Source organism: Podarcis muralis, chromosome 6 (genome assembly GCF_964188315.1).
Source record: "Podarcis muralis chromosome 6, rPodMur119.hap1.1, whole genome shotgun sequence".
Lineage (NCBI taxonomy): Eukaryota > Metazoa > Chordata > Lepidosauria > Squamata > Lacertidae > Podarcis > Podarcis muralis.
In genome coordinates this window covers 21,825,751-21,848,250 of record NC_135660.1, presented here as the reverse complement: position 1 = coordinate 21,848,250, position 22,500 = coordinate 21,825,751, and the positions used below count along the sequence as shown (strand labels likewise).

Below are 22,500 nucleotides of genomic sequence, written 5' to 3'. Positions count from 1 at the left end.
CAACAGAGGTACTATATATCTATATCTATCAATACCTGTTGCTGGGAATCACAAGTGGGAGGGTGATATTGCACCGATTTTGCTTGTTGGCTTTCAATAGGCACCTGATTGGCCACCATGACTGGTCCTGTAGGGTTCTTATGGAGTTGGACAGGAGAGGATTAATAGAACTGGAGGCTGCCTTATCATGCACAGCCTGCCACAAAGCCTGATTAGAATTACAGAAACACTTTCTCACATTCTGCTGGAGCATGAGATGCATTTTACCAAACTTACCAAAATGGTGCTTTAAAAAAATAACAAAACACTATGGATCTGTGCCATGCCCCAGTCCTGGGTCCATCTGTGACTCTGCATTATTGCCACACCCTCAGTTATGTCCTGTTCCTAAGCACAGATCTGACCATGGGCTCGGGCCATAAGTCATATTTCTCGAATTATAAGCGACTGTTCCTAAGAGGTAGCTTAAATATTAATTGCAACGAGAAGCAGATTACCCTCTCCTTTAAGTGATTGCTCCGTATATTTAGGAAACTGAAACTGTGCAAGTTTAGAAACATGTATTTAAGAAGCCCTTTTGATATGTGAAATGTAGGATGCTATCCTATATCCACATCTCTGGAAGGAAGCCCCAAGGAACTCAGTAGGGCTTACTTCTGGGTAGCCGTGCATTGCTAGGTTTTAAATTCTCTGCAATCACTGATCAATGTGCTTTCAGTCCTCAGGGTGTCTCAGTTGAAAGCAGGTGCTGACACACAGATTGATATATATTTCATCCCGGAAGATTTATAAGTTTAGCTGATCCAATTAAAGTAAGCCAAGAAGCTCTCCAAATGTTCCAGAGTTTGAACTATATTTTAACGCTGAGCTCAAAAGCCACTGCCTATTACTTTTTCTTAAGTGGCATATCAGCATTTATAGTTCCCCCTGCAGCATGGGGTGGTGATCTATCATGTGCCCGTTGGAATTTTAAGGGTCTCTATCTTTCTGTCACTTCAAACACAGCACTCTCTGCTAAGGCTGCCAGTTAAATTTCATAGATGAAGACACCCCAGGCAGCTATGAAAAGCAGATGGGTATTCTCGTGGATTCTAGTACTGTCAATCAAAATAACATGGGATTGTAACAGCCAGCACCAACTGGGGAGGGTGAAGGGAAAAATGTACTCTTTGCCTAGTGGTCCCATCATAGAATTGTAGAGTTGGAAGAGACCCTGAGGATCATCTAATCCAGGAATATGAAGCTGCCCCGTATGGGGATCAGACCAGCAACCTTAGATTTATCAGCACCACACTCTAACCAACTGAGCTATCCACTTGGATAACCACAAAACAATAGTAAAAGCCCCTGTGCCGTAGTGCCTGACTAGAACCAGAAAGGCTTGGGTTTGAATCCTCACTGAGAGATCTTGGGCCCGTCACCATCACTCGCCCTAACCTACATTGCACTGTTGTTGTGAAGATAAAGGGGGGGGGGAGCTATATATTGCACTGAGCTCCTTACAGTAAAAAAGGGATATGAAATAATAAATAATTGTGCAAAAACATAACAGTAAAAATAGAGTCAATTTCTGGCTACCAGTTAAACACTGGAGCATTTTGACAGGATAAATTACAAGCATACTGGAGTTTGTGCATCTCCTGCAAGACATACCCATAACACGCACAGACATTTCCCCTTACTTTCTAGGAGGAAAAAAGTGAGTGTTATGGTCAGAAAAATACGGTACTTTTGCACAGACCAGATGAAGAGTTTGAATGGCACAGATTGCAAGCTGTCCTATTGACTTAATTGTGCTAAGACCTGGGGTGAATGTGAGAATCCTCGCGGGTGTGTATATTTGGAGCAAGATTGAACACATTTATTTATCCTTGCTAACTTCCTCTTCACAGAAGTTGGATTTAGAGACGTCACTGGAGCCAGCAACCCAAAAAGAAAGACTTCTTGCCTAGATTTTCCTGAGGCTAAATTTGACCAAGAGATTGTGCTTTTGGAGGGGACCCCGCAATGTCACATGCAATGCCTGTGAAAATCATGCCATGTGTGTTGGGATATGTCTAGCAGGTGCAGCATTTTTTATTTTATTTTAAAGAAGTGTATAATCCTTTTGATTCTCTGAGCGTCAAGGTTTCAAGTATTCCAGGGCTTACCTTGATGCTTGGTTTCCTTCGCAGCCAGGTTATGTGGGGTTTTTGGCATTTGCATTAATTTACAAATATACTTAGGGACGCAGGTGGCGCTATGGGTTAAACCACAGAGCCTAGGGCTTGCCGATCAGAAGGTCGGCGGTTTGAATCCCCGCGACGGGGTGAGCTCCTGTTGCTCGGTCCCTGCTCCTGCCAACCTAGCAATTCAAAAGCACGTCAAAGTGCAAGTAGATAAATAGGTACCGCTCCGGCGGGAAGGTAAACGGCGTTTCTGTGCGCTGCTCTGGTTCACCAGAAGCAGCTTAGTCATGCTGGCCATATGACCCGGAAGCTGTACACCGGCTCCCTTGGCCAGTAAAGCGAGATGAGCGCCGCAACCCCAGAGTCGGACACGACTGGACCTAATGGTCAGGGGTCCCTTTACCTTTACGTTACAAATATACTGGTTGAGATTAGGTGGCAATTCACAGATTAATAACCCAAAGTTTACTGCTCCCATGGGGGTGGATCTCACACTCTAAAGATGCTTCCAGAGCTCCTTTTAAGCTCTCTGATCTGCAGCGCCTCTGTTTGACTCTGAACTGCTCATTTCCCCCATCAAATTAGCACATTTATGTAGCTGTGAGGGGGAGGGGGAAGCTAACCCCCCTTGCATAAATTCTCCTGCCATTTCCTTAGCCATACAAAGGAAAGACCATTCTAGGGCCATTGGTGCTGACCTTTCTGTAAAAGGGGGTCTGCCAGGCTAAATTTGACCAACCAGTTTTTGCCTCTTTTGCAGGAAGGGGGGGGGGGTACACCCTTGAGAGACCATTCAGACCATAACACCATATCATTCCAGTATATATGATCAATATTGCAATATTCCATGCCTTTGTACACTCCCAGTTGACCTTTCATTCTATTTTGCTTGCGGTCTTCATTGAGCATTGATTCTGATTTGTCTATAGGGTGGTTATATCACAATAAGGATTCATCCTGAATTGCTTATGGGGTATTTATATGTCATCCCTTTAATTGCTTGTTCACCCCGTTTTTTCAGTGCATTTTCCTCATCACTTTCCTAACTGCAAAAAGTGCACGTACAATTTTTTTGCACCAGGATGGCACAGAACTTTAACTGTGCAAACCTAAAGTTCTGGAATGTGCTTGAATCCACCCTACAAAACAGTGACAGTCGGGAGGCACCCTTTTTCACCATAAATGTTAGGTTATGCAAATTTACTCACAGGTAGTCCCACTGGCTTTATTGAATCTTACTTGTGCCGCCTGGGCTGTGCGAGAGGGTGTCTCACAGGAGTTTTGGAAACTCTGCTTTTATTTACAACCTGCACTAAGCAGCTGTTAGCAGGGAGTACACTGCTTCAACCTTGTCTTGGCGCTATGCTTCTGCCCTTTAAGAGATGTCTGGGAGGAGTGCACTTGCTGGCCTTTTAAAAGTGTGCCACTTCAGAGAGCCTGATTTAACATTTTTAGAACCGTGGATTGGAACAGTAGGGCCTAATATAGTACAGCGAATGGCACACTGCCACTTCAGCTAAGGCTGTGCACCAGATTCTGCTGAAACCAGGACCAGGTTGACTGGGCTTTGGAAGAGTTGGATAGAGATATCTCCTGGATTGGGCTGCCCAGAGAGATCCAGGGTCATAGGTGTCATCTCTTGGGAGCCATGGTTGCTGAGGGACCCACAAAATTTTTACTGTGGGTGCCTGGCCAGGTAACCCAACACGTTGCAGCTGTGGTGGGCCGCTCCATTGGCCCCTCCCACTGTGGCAGCGACATGTGATGTCACACACACACGTGACATCACACACATGTGCCGGGCACCCACAATGTTGGGTGGAAACTGGCATGCCTGTCCAGGGTTGTCAATGCAAAACGCATCTCAATTAAAGTCAGAAGAGAATTCCCACAACAATCAGAAAAAATTGTTCAGATGTGCTGTTTCATATCATTTGCAACTAACATAGCACTGCTGATAATATGAGGTTATACTTCAAAATAAGTGCTTCATTAAAAAAAAACAGTTGCACGCAGAATGTCAAGTTCAGAATAATCAAATTTGCAGGGCTCATACACTGACTGCTGTGCGAAGCAGCATGCTATATACCGATTGAAATCCAAATGGTGTTTGTGGACTTCTTATTGACTGACAATTAACTACAGGTTACCTATTTACAGTGGGGGTTTTTTAGGGGTACTCTCATTTTCCTACTCATATTGAAATACTACCCCTCAATGAGGCCAAACTTAGATTCACAAAATGTTTAGGGGTATGCGTACTCCTGCATCTCCCTTGGAGAAAGCTCTGCCTTTGTATCATGTGATTCAAACATCTGGGTGATTTTAATTAAGTGCTCTTTGTTGACTCAGAGTAAAAAAATATATATAATCAAATAAATATAATCAAGGGCAGCGTATAAGATTACAAAAGATAGTGAAGGATGGTCTTAAAGCTAAAGGTCAAATCTATCTTAATGAAATGTAAGGGATTAACACCTCTTGTAATTTGTCATTCCAGAATAAAATTAAAAAGACAGAATTTCCTTGCCTTACACAATGTCAGACCATTGTTCCGTCTAGTTCACTGTTGTCTACACAAGAGCTTTCCAAACTTTTCATGTTTGTGATGCACTTTTTAGACATGTATAAGTTTGTGAAACAGTAATTCAGTTTTACTAGCAAACTGGAAGTTAAACTATCCCCTTTCCAGTCCCAGGAGGAGCATGGGGAGTGTTCACGTGACACACCTACACACTGCAGCCAACACACTAACGTGTCACGATGCACAGTTTGGAAGGCTCTGGTCTACACTGACTGGCAGAGGTTCTCCAGGATTTTAAGCAGTGCTCCTTTCCCAGTCCTATATGGAGATGCCAGTGACTGGAGCTGGGACCTTTGCTAACATCCTACGGCTGTTCCCCCCAAAGGTCAAGTTGTGTTTGGTGCACAGATAATGTGCTTTGTGCATGTAAGTCTGAATAACCAATCAAAGGAGCAGGAAGCGAGCTGACAGCAGCCCGTTTGCCCTCCCTAAAGGATTGCAGCACGTTCATTCTGAAAGCCTAGTCATTTGAATGCAAGGAGACGGAACTAAATGAGCCGTCCTAGGCAACGCTCCAGGAAATAGTGTGAGGAAACACTGTTTCTTCCAGCTTGCAATCAGAGAGGGATGTAATCTCTTCAAGCCATTTACTGTTCTCTTGTGCAACTCAGCGGCAGCATTAGTCACAGTGGGATTCTAGTCTTTCTTCTGAGGCCATTTGGGTATGCATTTCCCTCTGCCCAGTGGAACTGGCAGATTACAAACACACAACCCACGGAGAAGGGTAAACTTCAGCAGCACCAAGGTTGGCACCTGAACATCTCTTGCAGATTCGTTCAGGCCTTTTCTATTTCTGTCCTCATCCCAGCAATATCATTACCTTGGTGCCTTCTGCTAGAGCAGCTGTTATCACACTAAGGGGTACATTGTTCTATGGCAGATAGCAGCCCTCTTACCTAAACATTGATAGGACCTGCATAGTTAAGAAGAGTTTTATTATTGTCATCAGCACTGTTAATGCTATTACATACCCTCCAATGTTTCTCCGAAGAAAATAGGGACATCCCAATCTGCTGAACTTCAGAGTAGAGGAGATAGCACAACGATTCCCTCAGCTCAGCTGAAGAAACCCTTCTGGGTTGACAAGCTGATCTCTGTGGTGAAAATGTCAATCCAAGGAATCGCATAATACCTTGTATGAGATCTAACAATGGACTGTAGAGCAGAGTTGGCTAAATCATAAAGTGTTCTTTCACCATTCAGTGTGACTCTGAATCGCAGCTGTGCCACCCATCAACCAAGCAAGCTGTGTGTTGCCAACTCTTCTGAGTAGGTTGCTCGTAGCAGTGCCACAACATTCCTCTAACATTTTCAACAGCTGTGATTTGATGGGTTTCTTTAAGAAGCCATCTGCGTAGGCAATGACAGAAGGGCATCTGCAACCATTCAAAGCTGGAAAGTTTCTTCATACCATATCCTCTGTCCCATGCCAGGCTGATTAGCTACTAGAGTAGCCAAAGTCATTCTGTATGGCTGCTCGCTGAGGATGCTACTAAAGGAGGTAGGCTTGATTCTCCTTCAGTCCCTGAATATCAGTCTCATTAGTGGTCAATATTAAGACCTGGGTGAGAGGAACAGCAACAGCAATACTGGCCCCTATGTGCGTAACTCAAGAGGTCTGGAGGGAATTGAAACTACAGCCAAATCAAGGAGAATCACAATGAGAGGTTGACCTAGTGAGCATTGATGATGCTAGTCAAATCCCACTTTCAATACAACCTGGCTAGCACCTCTGTTGTCAAATTCAGGGCAGCCACTTAAGTAAAAAAACAAGTAGGGCTTACACCATATGGTTACAGGGTAGAGTGCCCTCCCCCTGCTTTGCATCATGGTCCTCCCATAATGTTGTTACAAAGGTGGCATGCCAGCCCTCAATCTCTGCAGAGCGGTGCTCACCCAGGGTCATGTTTCCATTGAGACTGTAGTGACTTTAAGATATATGGTTTATTCACAAATATACAACCTGAGCATAGATTGAAGGAGTTGCAGATCTTGCACCATGGTCATCTCAAGAGAGTCTCTCCCTGCTGCTTGAGTCTAGAGCTGCCAGCCGTGTTCCTCAGCCTCTAGGTTTCTGCCTTTTCAGCCAGCAGCCAAGATGGTCCTCTCCTTTGTTGTTGTTCTTCTTCTTCCCAACACTTCTTCCTTGCATAACACAGCCCATTCCCTTCAGCCCCAGCTCTTCCAAGCCTGGTGCAAAAAGCTCAAAATCTTCCTGTGACATCACACCCAGTTACCCCGGCAACCTTTTCCTGATCTCCTCTCTCTGTCCACTTTGCTGAGCAGCATGAAAGGACAATTCCTTTGCATTGTCAAGGGCCCTTAATGGCCTAGTACAGCCAACTCCCCATTTATGCCGGGGTTACGTTCCAAAGCATCATGCATTTAAGTGAAATTGTGTATACAGTGGTACCTTGGGTTAAGAATTTAATTCGTTCTGGAGGTCCGTTCTTAACCTGAAACTGTTCTTAACCTGATGTACCACTTTAGCTAATGGGGCCTCCTGCTGCCGCCGCACGATTTTTGTTCTCATCCTGAAGCAAAGTTCTTAACCCAAGGTACTATTTCTGGGTTAGCGGAGCCTGAAGCGTATGTAACCTGAAGCGTCTGTAACCTGAGGTACCACTGTATTGGGAACACCATTGAAAAAGCCTGCAAACACCCTCTAAACCTCTGGAAACCCTTGAATAACCCTTTAAAAAACCAAAAAAAATCCACCCAACTCTGCCACAATTGCTTCCTCTAAACCCTTGTTCAAACTTCAACTCTACACAGGTCTCAAAGGTCTGTGCAAAGACTCCTGGGATTGCACTTGCAAAGCCTTGTAGGATTTCTAGATGCTATTTCCGCACTATTTTTGCCCCTTTTTGTGTCACTTTTGTGTTTGCGGTGATGCAAACCAGAAAGTCCTTGGCACCTTGTATTTCCCCCTCATATCCCAAATATCTAAATACTACTGTTTATTAATTTCTGCTATTCACTAATACTCTGGTACCTCAAATCTATAACAATACGGTGTCTTTTCAGTTTAGAAAATTGTGTGTGACTCTAGACTTCCTTAGCGCTATGGCTGAGGCATACCTACAGGAAAGATGGACTCTGGGGTTCTAATCAGGAAAGTGGTTTTAGGAATTATCCATCCTCTGCATCCTCGGCTCTAAAGGGAAAATGATGTTTCCATCTGGCACCATGGACCACTTGTGCTGCGACTGTTCCAATTAGCCTTGCATCTGGATTTTCCACTGCCTCCTCTCTTCTTTTCAACTCTGCGCCTTACTGTCTTCAGTGCGATAAGCAAAGCATCATGCATAACAAAAGATACATAATTGTAGCAGTTGCAGGACGGAGAAATGGAACGAAGAACACAGGGGGATATATATAGTTACGGAACTTACGGATGCAGATTTCTGCATTTGCTATTTAATGCATAAGTAGCTTTTTATATAATGAATGACATTTAAATGCCTCTGTGCCCAATGTCAGGGGGGGGCGCAGAGGCAGCTTTGGGGGTCCTTAGGCAACAAAGGTAAAATAAGTATTTTTAAAAGTCTTAAGATGAAGCTGGACACCTGAATCTCCAGCTGGGGACAAGCTCTTTGGGTCTTCAGCAACTTGCTTTGACATCTTGCTTTGTTTTTAACACATAGTGCTTGTTATCTCGGACCTTTGGCACTGCGGTTTTGCACCCTGATAATAATAATATTTATTATTAATATTATTTTATTTATACCCCGCCCATCTGGCTGGGTTTCCCCAGCCACTCTGGGCAGCTTACAGATGCACTGCTCATTGCAGAAGTTACTCAAAAGTAGACCTATGACATAGTCCTTCAAGGACTGCACTGTAGGAAACATTGATGCCAAATTTCAGATACTTGCTCTTTCAGCACTTGATAGGGTGTTGTTTGGGGTGGAGTTACTGGCTGTTGTTTTTTTGTATCTCTTTTTTTAGATATTCTTGTTATTTGTGAAGAATTTTTTTAGTTTGGTTGCATATTTTTAAAGTTTTATTTATTGTTCATGACTACTTTTGTTATGTTGTAGTTATGCACTTTTTTTTCTTGATGCAAGCCACCTTTGAGTGTGGTTTGAACTGTGGAAAGACAGCATACAGATATAATTATTTATGTTTATATCCTCTTTACATTTTTCTTTCTGGTACAGAAAATATCCCATGGTCTCTTGATTTTTGCGACTGAGGGCTGTGTGTGTGTTTTGTTCCAACTAGCATGTGTTTAGGGAAGATTTTTTCCAACAACAAATGGCTCATTGGTAGAAATTTAAAGGCTCAGAGGTTTTTTAAATTGATAACAAAAGAAAGAAAAGCTCGAGACAAGAAATATCCCAAGAAATACATTGATTTTTTGCAATGCTTCTGTGTCCAAGGCATTGTTAAGAACATACTGGGAGAAACATTCTCCATAGTATTTTTCAAAGCAAAAATGATCTACAGAAGCAGACTTCTCCCGACTCCACACCCTAGGTTTAGTTGAGGAACATTTTACTACTACTTCAAATATATATTGGAATATAGCTTGGGGTCGTAAAACATTCCAAAAAGGCAAAAATTTAGATGACCAGATTCAGTTCTTTGATTTTATCATTTCCCCCCCAATTGAGTTCTCCACGTTTCTGCAGAAATATATTATTATTATTATTATTATTATTATTATTATTATTAATGAAAATTCATCAGAATTTTCGTTCAGATTTTTCCTAATAAACATATTTCTACATGTAGCTTTGACTAACCTACCTCACTGGGTTGCTGTGAGGATAAAATGGGGAGCGGCGAAACCTTGTATCCCACCTTGAGCTCCTTGGAGGAAAAAGCGGGTTATAAATGCAATATGTAAGTAAAATAAATAAATAATACGCACATTTTTGCAAGTCACGCTCCATAATGTAATGCATTTTTGTATGTTATTTTTTTTACTAATAGATGCAATTCCACTCACATTCCCCCCCAAAATATGCATTTACTACTTATTATTTGGTTTGGAGAACTATACCACAAAACTTGGAGACGAGCAAATGTTGAAGGACAGCTGGGTTTTTTTGGGGTTTTTTTGCTTTGCATTTTGATTCAAGGAGTGTGACTTAGGTAGTTCATCATTCAAATGGAAACAAAACTGAATTTGTCCTCCATTCCTGGGGAAGGACAAGGAGCCGTGAGTGTTGGCAGCCAAGGATCCCTATTTATCTTAAGATGTTCTTACTCTGGTGAACTTGACTAAAAGTATTTTTTTTTTCATGTGAGAAGTTTGTGAGCCTGTTTGAGGAAGAGGCATTAAACCCGTTTATTTGTAGCAATGGATTTTGTATTGCTTTAAAAGCATGCACATATGTTGGTGAAAACTTTACACTTATGCAATGGCTGTGGCGCCTGCTATCTCTCAGTTGCAGGGTGTGTTATATAGATGCTGTCCATGTTTCGTACTCAATAAACTCATTTTGTGTTTAAGAAGAGTGCACTGTTACTGCTTCACTCTTGGAGCATGTCTGGTCTCAAACCAGGGGTAGGCAAACTAAGGCCCGTGGGCCAGATCCGGCCCAATCGCCTTCTAAATCCGGCCCGCAGACGGTCCGGGAATCAGTGTGTTTTTACATGAGTAGAATGTGTGCTTTTATTTAAAATGCATCTCTGGGTTATTTGTGGGGCATAGGAATTTGTTCATCTCCGCCCCACCCCCAAATATTGTCTGACCCTCCACAAGGTCTGAGGGACAGTGGACCAGCCTCCTGCTGAAAAAGTTTGCTGACCCCTGTCTCAAACCAGATTCTGTTGCAATAGACTTCTGAATACAGGGCATTGCAGATGCAAGTATCCTTTGTGCTTCTAAAAATGGAATGCCTGTGTGCCGTAACTCTAGCAGTGACATTTTAAGAAGATGCTAGGATATTTAGCAGCGTAATATCTGAGCCAGTCCCTTTGGTTTGCTGATTACTCTACTCAAGTGCAGCTAAAAAGCACAGAAATTGGCATTGAGTGTGTTTTCTTCTTCTTAATTTTTTCAAAAAGGGAGCTTCTGGTGCTTAAGGCTATGACAGCATGTGAGCAGTGTCTGATGAAATTTTCGAGGCCAGAGTAGCATTTTCATTTTTGGGAGAAGCAAGATAAATTATATGAAATACAAATCTGATTGTAATAGACGCAGGCTGCAGTTTTTTTCCCTTCTTCCTCTGACATGTAAAGTGGCATTCAACTAATTTTAGTCAGAGTAGACCCATTGAAATTAATGGTTATAGGTAAGTTCAATTCATTAATTTTGGTGAGTCATCTCTGAGTAAAATTTAGTTGTATGCCACCCTGACTCCACCCCACCCCCCAGCTTCAAAAAATGTCACTAGATCTTGCTCACATGCTGCCATGGGCTTAAGGACTATAAACTTTCGGGGAGAAGGTTGAAGTAGCATTTTTATATATTTTTCAAAACATCACAGGACACACACCGATTTCAGTAACTTTGAAATGATGGGAGCTGCTTATTCTTGCACTACAGACTATCTTGGGGCCTCTACAGATATCCTGGTGGTATCAGGGCAGAAAGATATACTCCTCCTTTCAATATTCTTTGAGCCTGCAACCCTTTCAAGGTGGTGATAGGAAGAACTATACTGCTTTGCTTCCTTTCAGTGCACTCCCCATACTTTCCTGTTGAAATGGTCTAACCTTTTATGCTGCAAATGTTCTGGGGTGTTTATTTTCCGTCTCGCTTTTGTTGCACTTTACTACAAGAGTGCCCCTCTAGATGGCAATCTAGTAGTATCATTCAGGAAGCATCGCAGATCAACTGTAATAAAGTAAAACGAAGTGTGAACTGCCCACTATAAATCCACATCTAATGTACTATTCATGTGTCAATGACATGTTGCAGAATACACCTTCCCACCCTCCAAAAAAAATAAGAAATCACCCATCTGGAGGTGCCTTCCTAGTTTTTTGTTCCTCCCAGTGCTTGTCAGCACTCCCTTCCATGGTCTTCTGATTTTTCAGCAGTCAACTACCCCACTTGCACTTACCTAGCTAAGCTGGTGGGTTTTTTCAAGATTTTCAAGAGCTGCTCTGCTGCATTGCCAGATGACTGATGGTAGCAAAGGCCTTCGGTTGACTGGCCATTTCATGTATTTGAGTATAGTGTCACAGTCGCAAATCCTTATTCTGAACACTTCGCTGTGGCAAAAAATGTCCTGTCAGCTTTGAGATATTTTAGATGCAGCCTATTTTAAATGCATAGCGGCTTAGAAAGTCTTGGTTATGCTCACTCACACACACACTTAAAAAAAAACACCCCAAACCCCTTTTTCATTTGCATTTTAGGAGAGTGACTAAAGTTCTGACACAGAACACTGGTGAAGGGCAATTTCTCCCTTATTTTGGGTACTTCAGCTTGTGGTGGAACCAAGGTGGAGTCTAGAGACATATAAAAAAAGGTGTGAAAATGCTTTCTTAAAAAACGTTTTGAAAAATATATTGAATTTGCCATAGCTCACCACCGCCAGCTAGTGTCACATTTCTATAATGCAATTTACAACACACTTAAAATGTTTTATTTGCAGCTCTATAGCTGAGTCCCAAGTCAAGGCTTGCTTTGCTCCAGGTCCCTGAGGGAATGCTTTTTTTTTTGATACACAAATTCAAGCAAATTGGAGACTAGGTTCCTAGAGGGCAACAGAGTTGTTGACACTGTTCTTTGGAATAAAGAGCACACCTGTCCCATCCCTGCAGAACATCTCAGGGATGCTGGAGTCCAGAGTTGGCTGTAAGATAAACATAAAGTGACTGACAAATTCAAGAAATAATAATAAAATAATAATAATAATAATAATAACCTTGCCACACCAACTTCAGCAATTGTTTCAGGAACTGTTTCTCTGTCATTGAACATCTTAGAATGTGATAGGAGAACCAAGCCTGAACGTGCATGAGAATTTCAAGCTATGTGTCCAAGCGCCATACAGGTGGCAACCTTTTAACATGTGTTTGATTGGCGCATGACCATCAATGTGCATGCTGTTTTCGGCCCTGGAACGTGGTGGAGTGAGACGGGGGTGGAACAGGATGGGAAGGACTTAGGTGCATTTCAACAACATGCAAGATGACCTGGAACACAACCGGCATGCGTGTGTGTGTGTGTGTGTGTGGTGGACCACAATGAAAAGACAACACTAATTCAAAAAATTACTATTGTTGTTGTTGTTATTTCATTTATTTCATTTATCGATCACTTCCCATGAAGCATCCCAAAGCAATTTACAATATAATCACACACACACACACACACACACACAACATATACAGCAACTCTCAATTTACGGACAGGTTACATTGCTTAAAGCCAAAATTGCATACAGTCAAAACACATTGGGTGCAATGGCGGGTGGAATTGCCAAAATTTCTACCACCAACCTGATGCCTGCCCCCTCTTTGCCCCCTTTAAAAATATTTGTCAAAGCACACAATGCACACAAGTTAAATGCAAGTTATGAGTTACCTGTATAAAAAACAGCTTAAAGCAACAGCACATACTGTACCTAAAGCCAATGCAAATCCAAGACAGACACCAACTGGGATAAAGAAGGCTTTAGCAAAATGTACTTAGCAGACACAGATAGACAATAGAGGAGGTGCTTTTCTGATGTGCAAGGGGAGGGAGTTGCCAAGAGTAGGTGCCACCACACAGAAGGCCCAGTTCCAGCACTGTGCAGAATTATCAGTTAATTAATTCAATTTATTAGTCTTTAAATTGTGTGTGTGTGTGTATATATATATATATATATATATATATATATATATAACCAATTAAAAGGGGTAATCAAAGTCAAGCAGACGGACTGGCAGCTCAGCTCTTTCCATAAAACAGGCTGCTCTTGTTCCTATTTCACAGATGGAGAGCTAAGAGGTTGAGGCAGAGACTGTGGCCCAAGGGCCACAACGAACCTCCAGCTCATTAGGACTGAAGCTTCTGTACACATGGCTGCTCTCTGCCTTTGACCAGCTACTGACATGTGCAGGATTAAACCTTTTTACACATAACAGCAGGCGTTTGGGGACGTGGGATTTTATTCCCTTTGGTGGGGAGCAGATGTTGTGGCCTGCCAAAAGTGTCACCCTAAGCATTGGGGGCGGGGGGGGGGGGCGGGCATCTAAGCACCAGCAATCCAGCGCATGACGGATGTCTGAACGCTCTCGCCTGCACTCGCACCGCCCTGCGCCTCGGCACGCATCCATCCCTTTGTCCCAGTCCTTGGGGATAATCTGATTTTGCAGCGAGTTGTGTGACGGGGATCAAAGGGCGTGCCACAGGGTATCTATTTTAGCCGGGGACCTGTTTTGTGAGGAGAGGAGATTAACCCCTGGCCCTCCTGGCAAGGGACGGATTGCGAAGGCAGAGGGGGCTTTAAGCATGGCAGATGAGAGGGATTAAGGAGTTAATTCGGCAGCGTGCCCTGGAATAGTAATTCCTTTCCCCTCCCAACATACTTCGAGACGCTACAGCATGCTGGAGCATCGCTGGGCGCAGTCAGCGTGATTGTGGGGGGGCGGGGGGTACCGCCTTTCCCTTCAGCTGCGCTGCCAGTTATCCGGGCAGCCCGACCCATTGCAAGTGCCTGGCTTGCTGCTGCACACAAAGGGAGCCAGCCAGCCAGCCAGCCACCCTCTCCCGCTTTCTGCCAGCTTCTTAAAGGGAGCGCTGCATGCTCAGCCTCACAGCTGCAACGCCGGGTTCATCCAGTGCAGCTTCACCTCGCTGTCAAGGGGTGGGGAAAAAATAAGACAAGGGAATCCCGAAGAGGCTTTTTTGCAGGAGCCGACCAAGGCTCAGATGGATATCCTGGGTCTGCGGAGACCTGCCCCGTGATCCGGTGCTCCTTGGTGGCTCCTGAGCTTTGCGCCTTCAGCATTTCCATGGTCCACCGGGTGTTGCAGACGCATCTTTGCAGTACGCGCCTGCATTGATTTCGATCCAGCAAGCGGAGTCAAGCCAGCATTGAAGCAGCCCCCATGCTGCTGCTTCGGGTTTGCGGTGAAGACGATGCAGGCTCGAGGTTTCTGAAAGCCACAGAGCAAATGGAGGGGGCGATTTAAGAGCCGGATCCAAGCGGGCAGAAGGAATCCTTGCAAAGTGTGGAGGATCGATCAAGACGCGCGGCGTTGCCAGTTCGTTCGGTGTTTCTGGCTTTCTAGCAAGTTCAGCACTCGCGAAGGGGACAGCGCCTCGGGTCGCCTCCGTCCTGCAGCAGAGCCCGAAGTTGGAGAGCGCCCCTCTGAAGTCTCCTGCAGCTGCATTGTGAGGGACCGGCCCCTTCGGCGCACCGCAGTCGCGCTCTGCCACTCGAAAGGGGTCCTCTCTCTTCTGCCAAGGAGGGCTCGGCGAGAGCGCAATGCAAGTCTCCATCGCCTGCACGGAGCACAACCTCAAGAACCGGAATGGGGAAGACCGACTCATCAGCAAACAGAACACCACCACCCCGAACTCAGTCAATGCAGCCCGGGCGAAATTCCGGACGGTGGCGATTATCGCTCGCAGTCTTGGGACCTTTACCCCTCAGCACCACATTTCCTTAAAAGAGTCCACTGCAAAGCAGACGGGCATGAAATATAGGTATGGGAAAACTCTTTATTCACACTGTTTCAGTGTCCTCTCTCACCCCCCCCCCCCACGTTGCGAGAGATTGTCTGCTAACCAACCAGGAAATCTTTGCATAAACCCCACCAGCAAATTTCTAGAGTCCAAGAAATGGATGCAGCAAGGAAAGTTTGACGCCTTTAGAAAGTCACTCCAGTCCTACCTAGGTTTCCGTCTTTCCTTTTGCAGAGTTCCCTATATTCTGTATTTTTTCTGTATTCCGGTTTTCCGGTTTATCTGAATTCTACAGAGTATTCAGGGAAGCAGCATTGCATCGGATGTTTTGCCTTTTGCCTTACTTGCATTTAGGACTTGGAATTAATAGATGACACTCCAAGCTCTGTTTGGGGGAAAGCTTGCCTCTCAAGGCACTTGCTGGTTGATGCAAAACAGCAGCGCCTGTTAAACTAAGTTAGATGGTCTTTGGTGCTCTAATTATCACTCATAGGCCTGTAAGTGACTTGCTGTCTAAGGACAGGGAAGGGTTTGCTTTTTGTGAAATGCAGGCAAAGCAACATGCTTGTCCCTATAAAATATAATTTGTTATCCCAAATCATCTCCTCTGCAAAGTAGAAAGGAGAGAGAGCTGAAGACTGTCACAAATGAAACTTTGCAGACTGAAGTTTTGTGTGGTTTTTTTGTTTTGCTTGGCCAATCAATCAATTGCAATTAATCTCACACATCTTATTTTTTTAATGCCTCCTTTCCAGCATACGCCATTTGATGTCAGAATGGCTTGTTTTCCAAAAATAAGGGGGGGAGATGGCGGCATTCATAGGCTCTCTTAGGAGCAGAGTTGTGACTTAGTCATTGAACAACCCACGGAGTTTTCTGATGTCATGCAGTGGATAGTATTGGAGTTGAACCCAAGAGACATGGCTTTAAATTGCCGGATTCATTGGGTGGCTTTGGGAAAGTCACTCAGATAGGACAATCTTATGTGTTGCTTGATCAGGACTAAATCCCACTGTGTCCAGTGGAGTTTACTTCCAAGTAAGTCATGAGTAAGATTGCAGCTGGAGTCTTGCTTAGCAAATAGAGCTAGGGAACTGATCATTATTAGCAACCACAGGACAGGGATGGCTAACCTTTTTGAGGGGTGAGGGTGGTCTAATTGAGGCAATCACCAAACTTCCAGGATATGCTTGTCAGCAGTGGGTGTGGCCAGCCCATACACTTGCCTGCACGCTTGCAAATTCAAGCATACACACAGGATGCACACTCACACATGTGGGCACACAGACAGGTGCACATGCACACACCTTAACTAATCCATGGAGATCAACTGGGGATGGTTATCATCACTCCCCTCTCCATTCATCAAATGATCCACCTGGTGACCAGGAAGAGGGCAATTCATCCACTTCAGCACTATGTATATGTTCATTGTTTTTCTTTTTGTCATTGCCCCCCAAATTGCCAAGGGCTGGGTGGGAGAGAAAATTGCTTGGCAGGCAAATAGGAACATAGGAAGCTTCCTTACACCTCGTCAGATTCATTGGTCCATCTAGCTCAGTGTTGGCTACAATGACTGGTAGTGGCTGTCCAGGGTTTCAGAACCCTACCTGGAGATGCTGGTGGTTGAACCAGGGACCATCTCCATGCAAGGCAGATGCTCTACCCTTGAGCTACAGTTTCCTCAAAGTTGCCCTCAAAATGGTCATTAGCCACCCTTGCTCTGGAAGAAGGCTCTTGTTGAGTATGTTCAAGCTCAAGGTGAAACCACTTTCTTACTCAAAAACATCACACCAGTTAACAAATACTAGTTTAGCAGGCAAATTTTATGATGGAAAGAATGTGCTGCGCCCCCCATGACTGGGAATACTTGTGCTTTCCAGAGGTAGATGATCATTGTCATAGCAAGCAGCCCAGATCTTAGAGAATCATCTTGATGGTCGAGGGTCTGAAGACATACTGGAGCTTGGCGATGGGACATAAGGACAAAGAGCAGTGGTCCCTGTAGTTACAGGTCCTCGTAATTAGTCTAGAGGCTCTGTATTCTGGGGGGGGGGGGACATCTACAAGTAGTTTTTGAGTAATTTGGGGGGGGGCACTGTGATGGTTTACACTCATCCAGCTCTTCTACACAATAAGCCATTAGAAGTAGCAATAATCAAGGATGGTAAGGGAGGCAGCAGTCTCCACTACAGAGACTGTTGGTTGCGGGGTGAAGATTTAGTGGAGGCTAAATCTGCACCCATTCATGGTCCAAGAAAAGAGGAACCCCTTGCCTTCCTCCAACACATTCATCAGTTGGCACCCATTCCTTATTTATTTTACTTATTTTAAAAGACAGCTGCTCACATTAGAATATTTAGAATTAGAATTAGAATTAGAGTGGTGTACAGAAAACCAAATTTAAGTATAAAATACACAGTACATAAAGGTTAAAATAACACTGCAACACTAGAAGATGATCAGCAGACAGTGATTTTAACAATTCATTCACTAAAGCCTGAAATTAAAAGGCCTTGAGCATGCATCTAAAAGAGAAGGTTGTTGGAGCATGCCTTATCTCAATTGATAATGAATTACACCTCTAAGGGGCCACGACTCTGAAAGCCCTGCTACTAGGAGATGCAAGGCAAATCAAAGGTTCTCTTGGAACCACCTGAAGGTCCTCTGTCATGGAGCGTAGTGGCCAGGCTGGATCATAAGGGGAGATACGGTCTTTCAAGTAGTCTCCCAAGTTGTTTAGGACTTTCTAAACAAGTCACAGCACCTTGCTTGGTGGCATATAGGCAGCCAATGCAGCTGCTTCCTCATATATGTTGAGGATGGCTAGCTCAAGATGGCAACCTCACAGCAGCATGATGCACTAACTGTAGTTTCCAGACCAACGTCAAGGGCAGCTCCACAGAAAGTGAATTGCGGTAGCCAGGTATTGAGGGGACCAATGCATGGACCATTGTGGCCAGATTATTCCTGTCTAGGAATGGTTGTAGCTGGCCTACTAGTCAAAGTTGGTAAAAGTCACTCCTAGTCACTGAAGCCGCATCAGCCCCTAGTGACCCTTTAGGAGTCAAAGGGAATCATTGGAAGAGCCCTCTCTCTTTTGCAGAGCTCTCTGTCTTCACCTGTCTCTCCTTGCTGAGATTTCTATTTCTTTGCCACACAAAGAGACAGCACCAAAGAACTATCTCTGTATGCTGTTTATTTCATTGATAAATCACTTGTGAGACATCCCAGTGTGATTTACAATAAAACAAAACAGATATATATATGTGGACATCACCTTAATCTTAACAAAGAGACAGAAATAAACACTTTGTTGTACAACTGGAGCCTCTTATCGAGTAAAGGGCAGAGTCTTTAAAAATCTGTATTGATTCATACCTTCTTTGGGATATACTAGGCACATTCTCTAAAGAAATTTGGCAGAGCATGACTAACCGGGAGAATGGGAAGTTTGCTGAGGTTTGCAAGGGAAAGACAAGGGCAGGAGAGTTGACTGGAAGATAGAGACTTGTGGCAAAGAGCAAGTTCTTTGTTTTCTCCCACTCTATCCACCCATCCTCTTATCTTAAGTAGCTTTTGTGTATCTAAATCCTTTACCCATCATTCCACACCTGAACTAGTATGAATTAACATACAGGACAGAAGGAGATTCACTTCCTCCAAACTCTGTATGCGCATTGGACATGGAAAGATATGTTGGAATGTGTGCTGGATATTCCAACCAGCTGTCTGTTATGGGCATTGCTTCCATCCCTGCATGAAGTTAGAAATGTTTTTCAATAAATAATCAGAGGGACATAGAACTACATGGGGAGAGAAAGGGTTTCTTTGTTGTGTTGGTGAGTCTTTGATGGGGTCTTTGTCTCTTTAAGTGCAGAATGGAGCTGTACATAAAAGGACAGGGGTAGTTGGCAGCCTGATCAGGAGCACATTTTGCCTGTGTATGCGCCATACATTTAAATTGCATTTAAAACAAATCCCCACAAAGAACCCTGGGAACTACCACTTATCTTCACAGAACTACAATTCCCAGCACTCATAACAAACTACAGTTCCCATGATTTTTAAATATGTGCTTTAAATATATTGTTTGTATGCGGCCTTTGCTGCAGGTTTCTCTCGAGTTAATATCTAACCAGTTTGCTTTAGGATGATGCTGATATAATGTGAGAGCTGAGCGTACTTGGGAAATATCCACAGCTTTCTTGTGTAAAGTTTGGGCACTGTAAACTAGCTGCCCTTTCACTGAATTTGCACACAGCTACTTAGCAAACAGAGGATTTGATCACCTTCTGTGTTTGAATTTTCTTTGGAACATACAGCATTGCAATAAGTATTATACAGCTGGAAGCTTTTCTTATTAAATCTGTAGCCATAGGGTAGCATGTGTATAGGGCTGGGTGAATAAAAAGTTACATATCTTTTAATTTCTCTGAAGGCCAGCATCTTTTGAATGCAAATTCACTGATGATAATTCTGCTCCTTGAGCTCTGATGCACTATGACATAAACTTTGCTTTCTGAAGGTTGTATCTCATTATTCCCTCCTTCCCTCCCTCCCTCCCTCCCTCCCTCATAATCCCAACCCCTGGGGATACAACCTTTTATTCATATTTAGAGCAAATTGACATTGGCTAGGAACTAAGAAGAGAGCCTATATTTTTACAGTGATACCTTGGGTTACAGACGCTTCAGGTTACAGACTCCGCTAACCCAGAAATAGTACCTTGGGTTAAGAACTTTGCTTCAGGATGAGAACAGAAATCGTGCTCTGGCAGCGTGGCGACAGCAAGAGGCCCCATTAGCTAAAGTGGTACCTCAGGTTAAGAACAGTTTCAGGTTAAGAATGGACCTCCGGAACGAAATAAGTTCATAACCTGAGGTATCACTGTACAGTTTTTGTTTATCTCCCAAATGGAAAGAGTAACAATAATCGAAGCCAAGGATAGCCAATGTGATGTCATCCAGATGTTTTGGGACAACAGCATCCATCATCCCAGCTAGGATGGCCAATGGAAAGGGATTATGGAAGTTGTAGTTTAACAATAAAACTGGAGGGTACCACGTTGGCTAACCCTGATCTAAACCTCTATTGTTCAATGTCATTTGGGACCAGATTAACTTCAAGACCCCTAGGACCCATAACAGCCTATTCATATCTTATGGCAGATGTCCATCAACAAAAGTGGGCACAAGGAACAAGGCCTTTTTTTTTTTTGGTGGCCCCCCTTTTAAGGAACTCAATTCTGGGAGGAGCCAGGCAAGCCCTGTTGCTGTTGTATTTTATTTATAGTCGTTAATACATTTTAGTGATCGCAAACTGCTTTGGGAAATTATTGTCCCGAAGAACAGTTTATTAGCTCAAACATACATATATACATACATACATACATACATACATACATACATACACTGAAGAGGGCAAAAACTTATTCTCTGCCATCCCATGGTACAGAACTAGTCCTAAGAAGCTTAAGTCACAGAGGGGCAAATAGTGTCCCTTAGGGAAGGGAAGTAGCTCAGTGGTAGAGCACCCCCAGGTTCCATTCCCAGCATCTCCAGGTAAGACTGGAAGAGATCTCCATCTGCAACCCTGGAGAGCATTTGCTAATCAGGATAGACAATAAAGGTAAAGGGACCCCTGACCATTAGGTCCAGTTGTGACCGACTCTGGGGTTGCGGCGCTCATCTCGCTTTATTGGCTGAGGGAGCCGGCGTACAGCTTCCGGGTCATGTGGCCAGCATGACTAAGCCGCTTCTGGCGAGCCAGAGCAGCACACAGAAACGCTGTTTACCTTCCCGCCGGAGTGGTACCTATTTATCTACTTGCACTTGATATGCTTTTGAACTGCTAGGTTGGCAGGAGCAGGGACCAAACAATGGGAGCTCACCCCATCGCGGGCATTCGAACCGCTGACCTTCTGATTGGCAAGCCCTAGGCTCTGTGGTTTATCCCACAGCGCCACCCGCATCCTGTTGGATAGACAATACAGATGGATTAATGATCAGACTCAGAAAAAGGCAGCTTCCTCTGCTCTATGGAAACTTATTGATAGTGAGAGCAGTTTCTCAGTTTAACCAATGACCTAGAGGGGTGGTGGGCTGTGCCTCACTGGAGTTCTTCAAGCACCAAGGTGCTAGGCAGCCATCAATCAGATGTTTTAGCTCTGTATGTCCTGCATCAAGCAGAAGGTTGGACTGGATAGGCTACAAGACCCCCTTCAACTCTATATATGATTCTATACATACCCTTTTCCATGAACAGCCAGAAATACTCTCCTCGCTAAGATCGCAAACTGAGAGAACTCACTGACTTGATCACGAAGGAAAACAGCCACCTGAATCTAAGTGAGTGGATTAAATCTGCAGTTTTTGTACACTGAAGGCACACATGCATAGTGTGTTGCTGACCGTGCTAAATCTTCCAAAGTTTCAAATAGGTGCACTACAGAATGTGCACTACAGAATATGCACAGGACTGTATGGAGAGCCAGTGTGGTGTAATGGTTATAACGCTGAGCTGCAGGGATCCGTCCCTGATCCATTATGATGTGCAGCTCCAAGGGGAGGCGGTGGCCCAATCAAAATTGAGAACAGCAGACTTTGAGTTCTGGAATCAGCTGGAAACTGCAGCAAAGTCAGGACCCTGGACAAGGGGTAAGGTTCAGGACCATGGCTAGCAGCCATGCATGCAAAACATAATAATAATAATAATAATAATAATAATAATAATAATAATAATAATAATAATAATATTTATTTATTTATATCCCGCCCATCTGGCTGGGTTTTCCCAGCCACTCTGGGAGGCTTCCAACAAAATATTAAAATACAACGGTCTGTTAAACATTAAAAGCTTCCATAAACAGGGCTGCCTTCAGATGTCTTCTACCCTTTGACATCTGGTGGGAGGGCGTTCCACAGGACGGGTGCCACTACCGAGAAGGCCCTCTGCCTGGTTCCCTGTAACCTTACTTCTTGCAGTGAGGGAACCACCAGAAGGCCCTCCCAGTGCATCCCCCCCCCCTGTGGAACCTGCCCCAGCCATTTTGTTGGCTGGGACCCACTCCCAGGCAGCCCTGACCCCTGAGACAATATGATGTTGTCTCAGCAGTGCCTTGCAGTAACTGACAGATAGTCTGGGCTGGGTGATCAAGGTGA

The 22,500-nt window shown here is 44.1% G+C and overlaps 1 protein-coding gene across 1 annotated transcript in view; it reads left to right on the top strand.

The window, feature by feature from the left end:
* Nucleotides 1-14,040: 14,040 nt before the first annotated feature.
* KCNAB1 (potassium voltage-gated channel subfamily A regulatory beta subunit 1) overlaps nucleotides 14,041-22,500 on the top strand; it is a 168,415-nt gene continuing 159,955 nt past the window's right edge. The window contains exon 1 of the mRNA XM_028731361.2: nucleotides 14,041-15,358. Coding sequence (XP_028587194.2) covers nucleotides 15,138-15,358 — 221 coding nt within the window. The 5' untranslated portion in view covers nucleotides 14,041-15,137. The remainder of the gene's footprint in view (nucleotides 15,359-22,500) is intronic.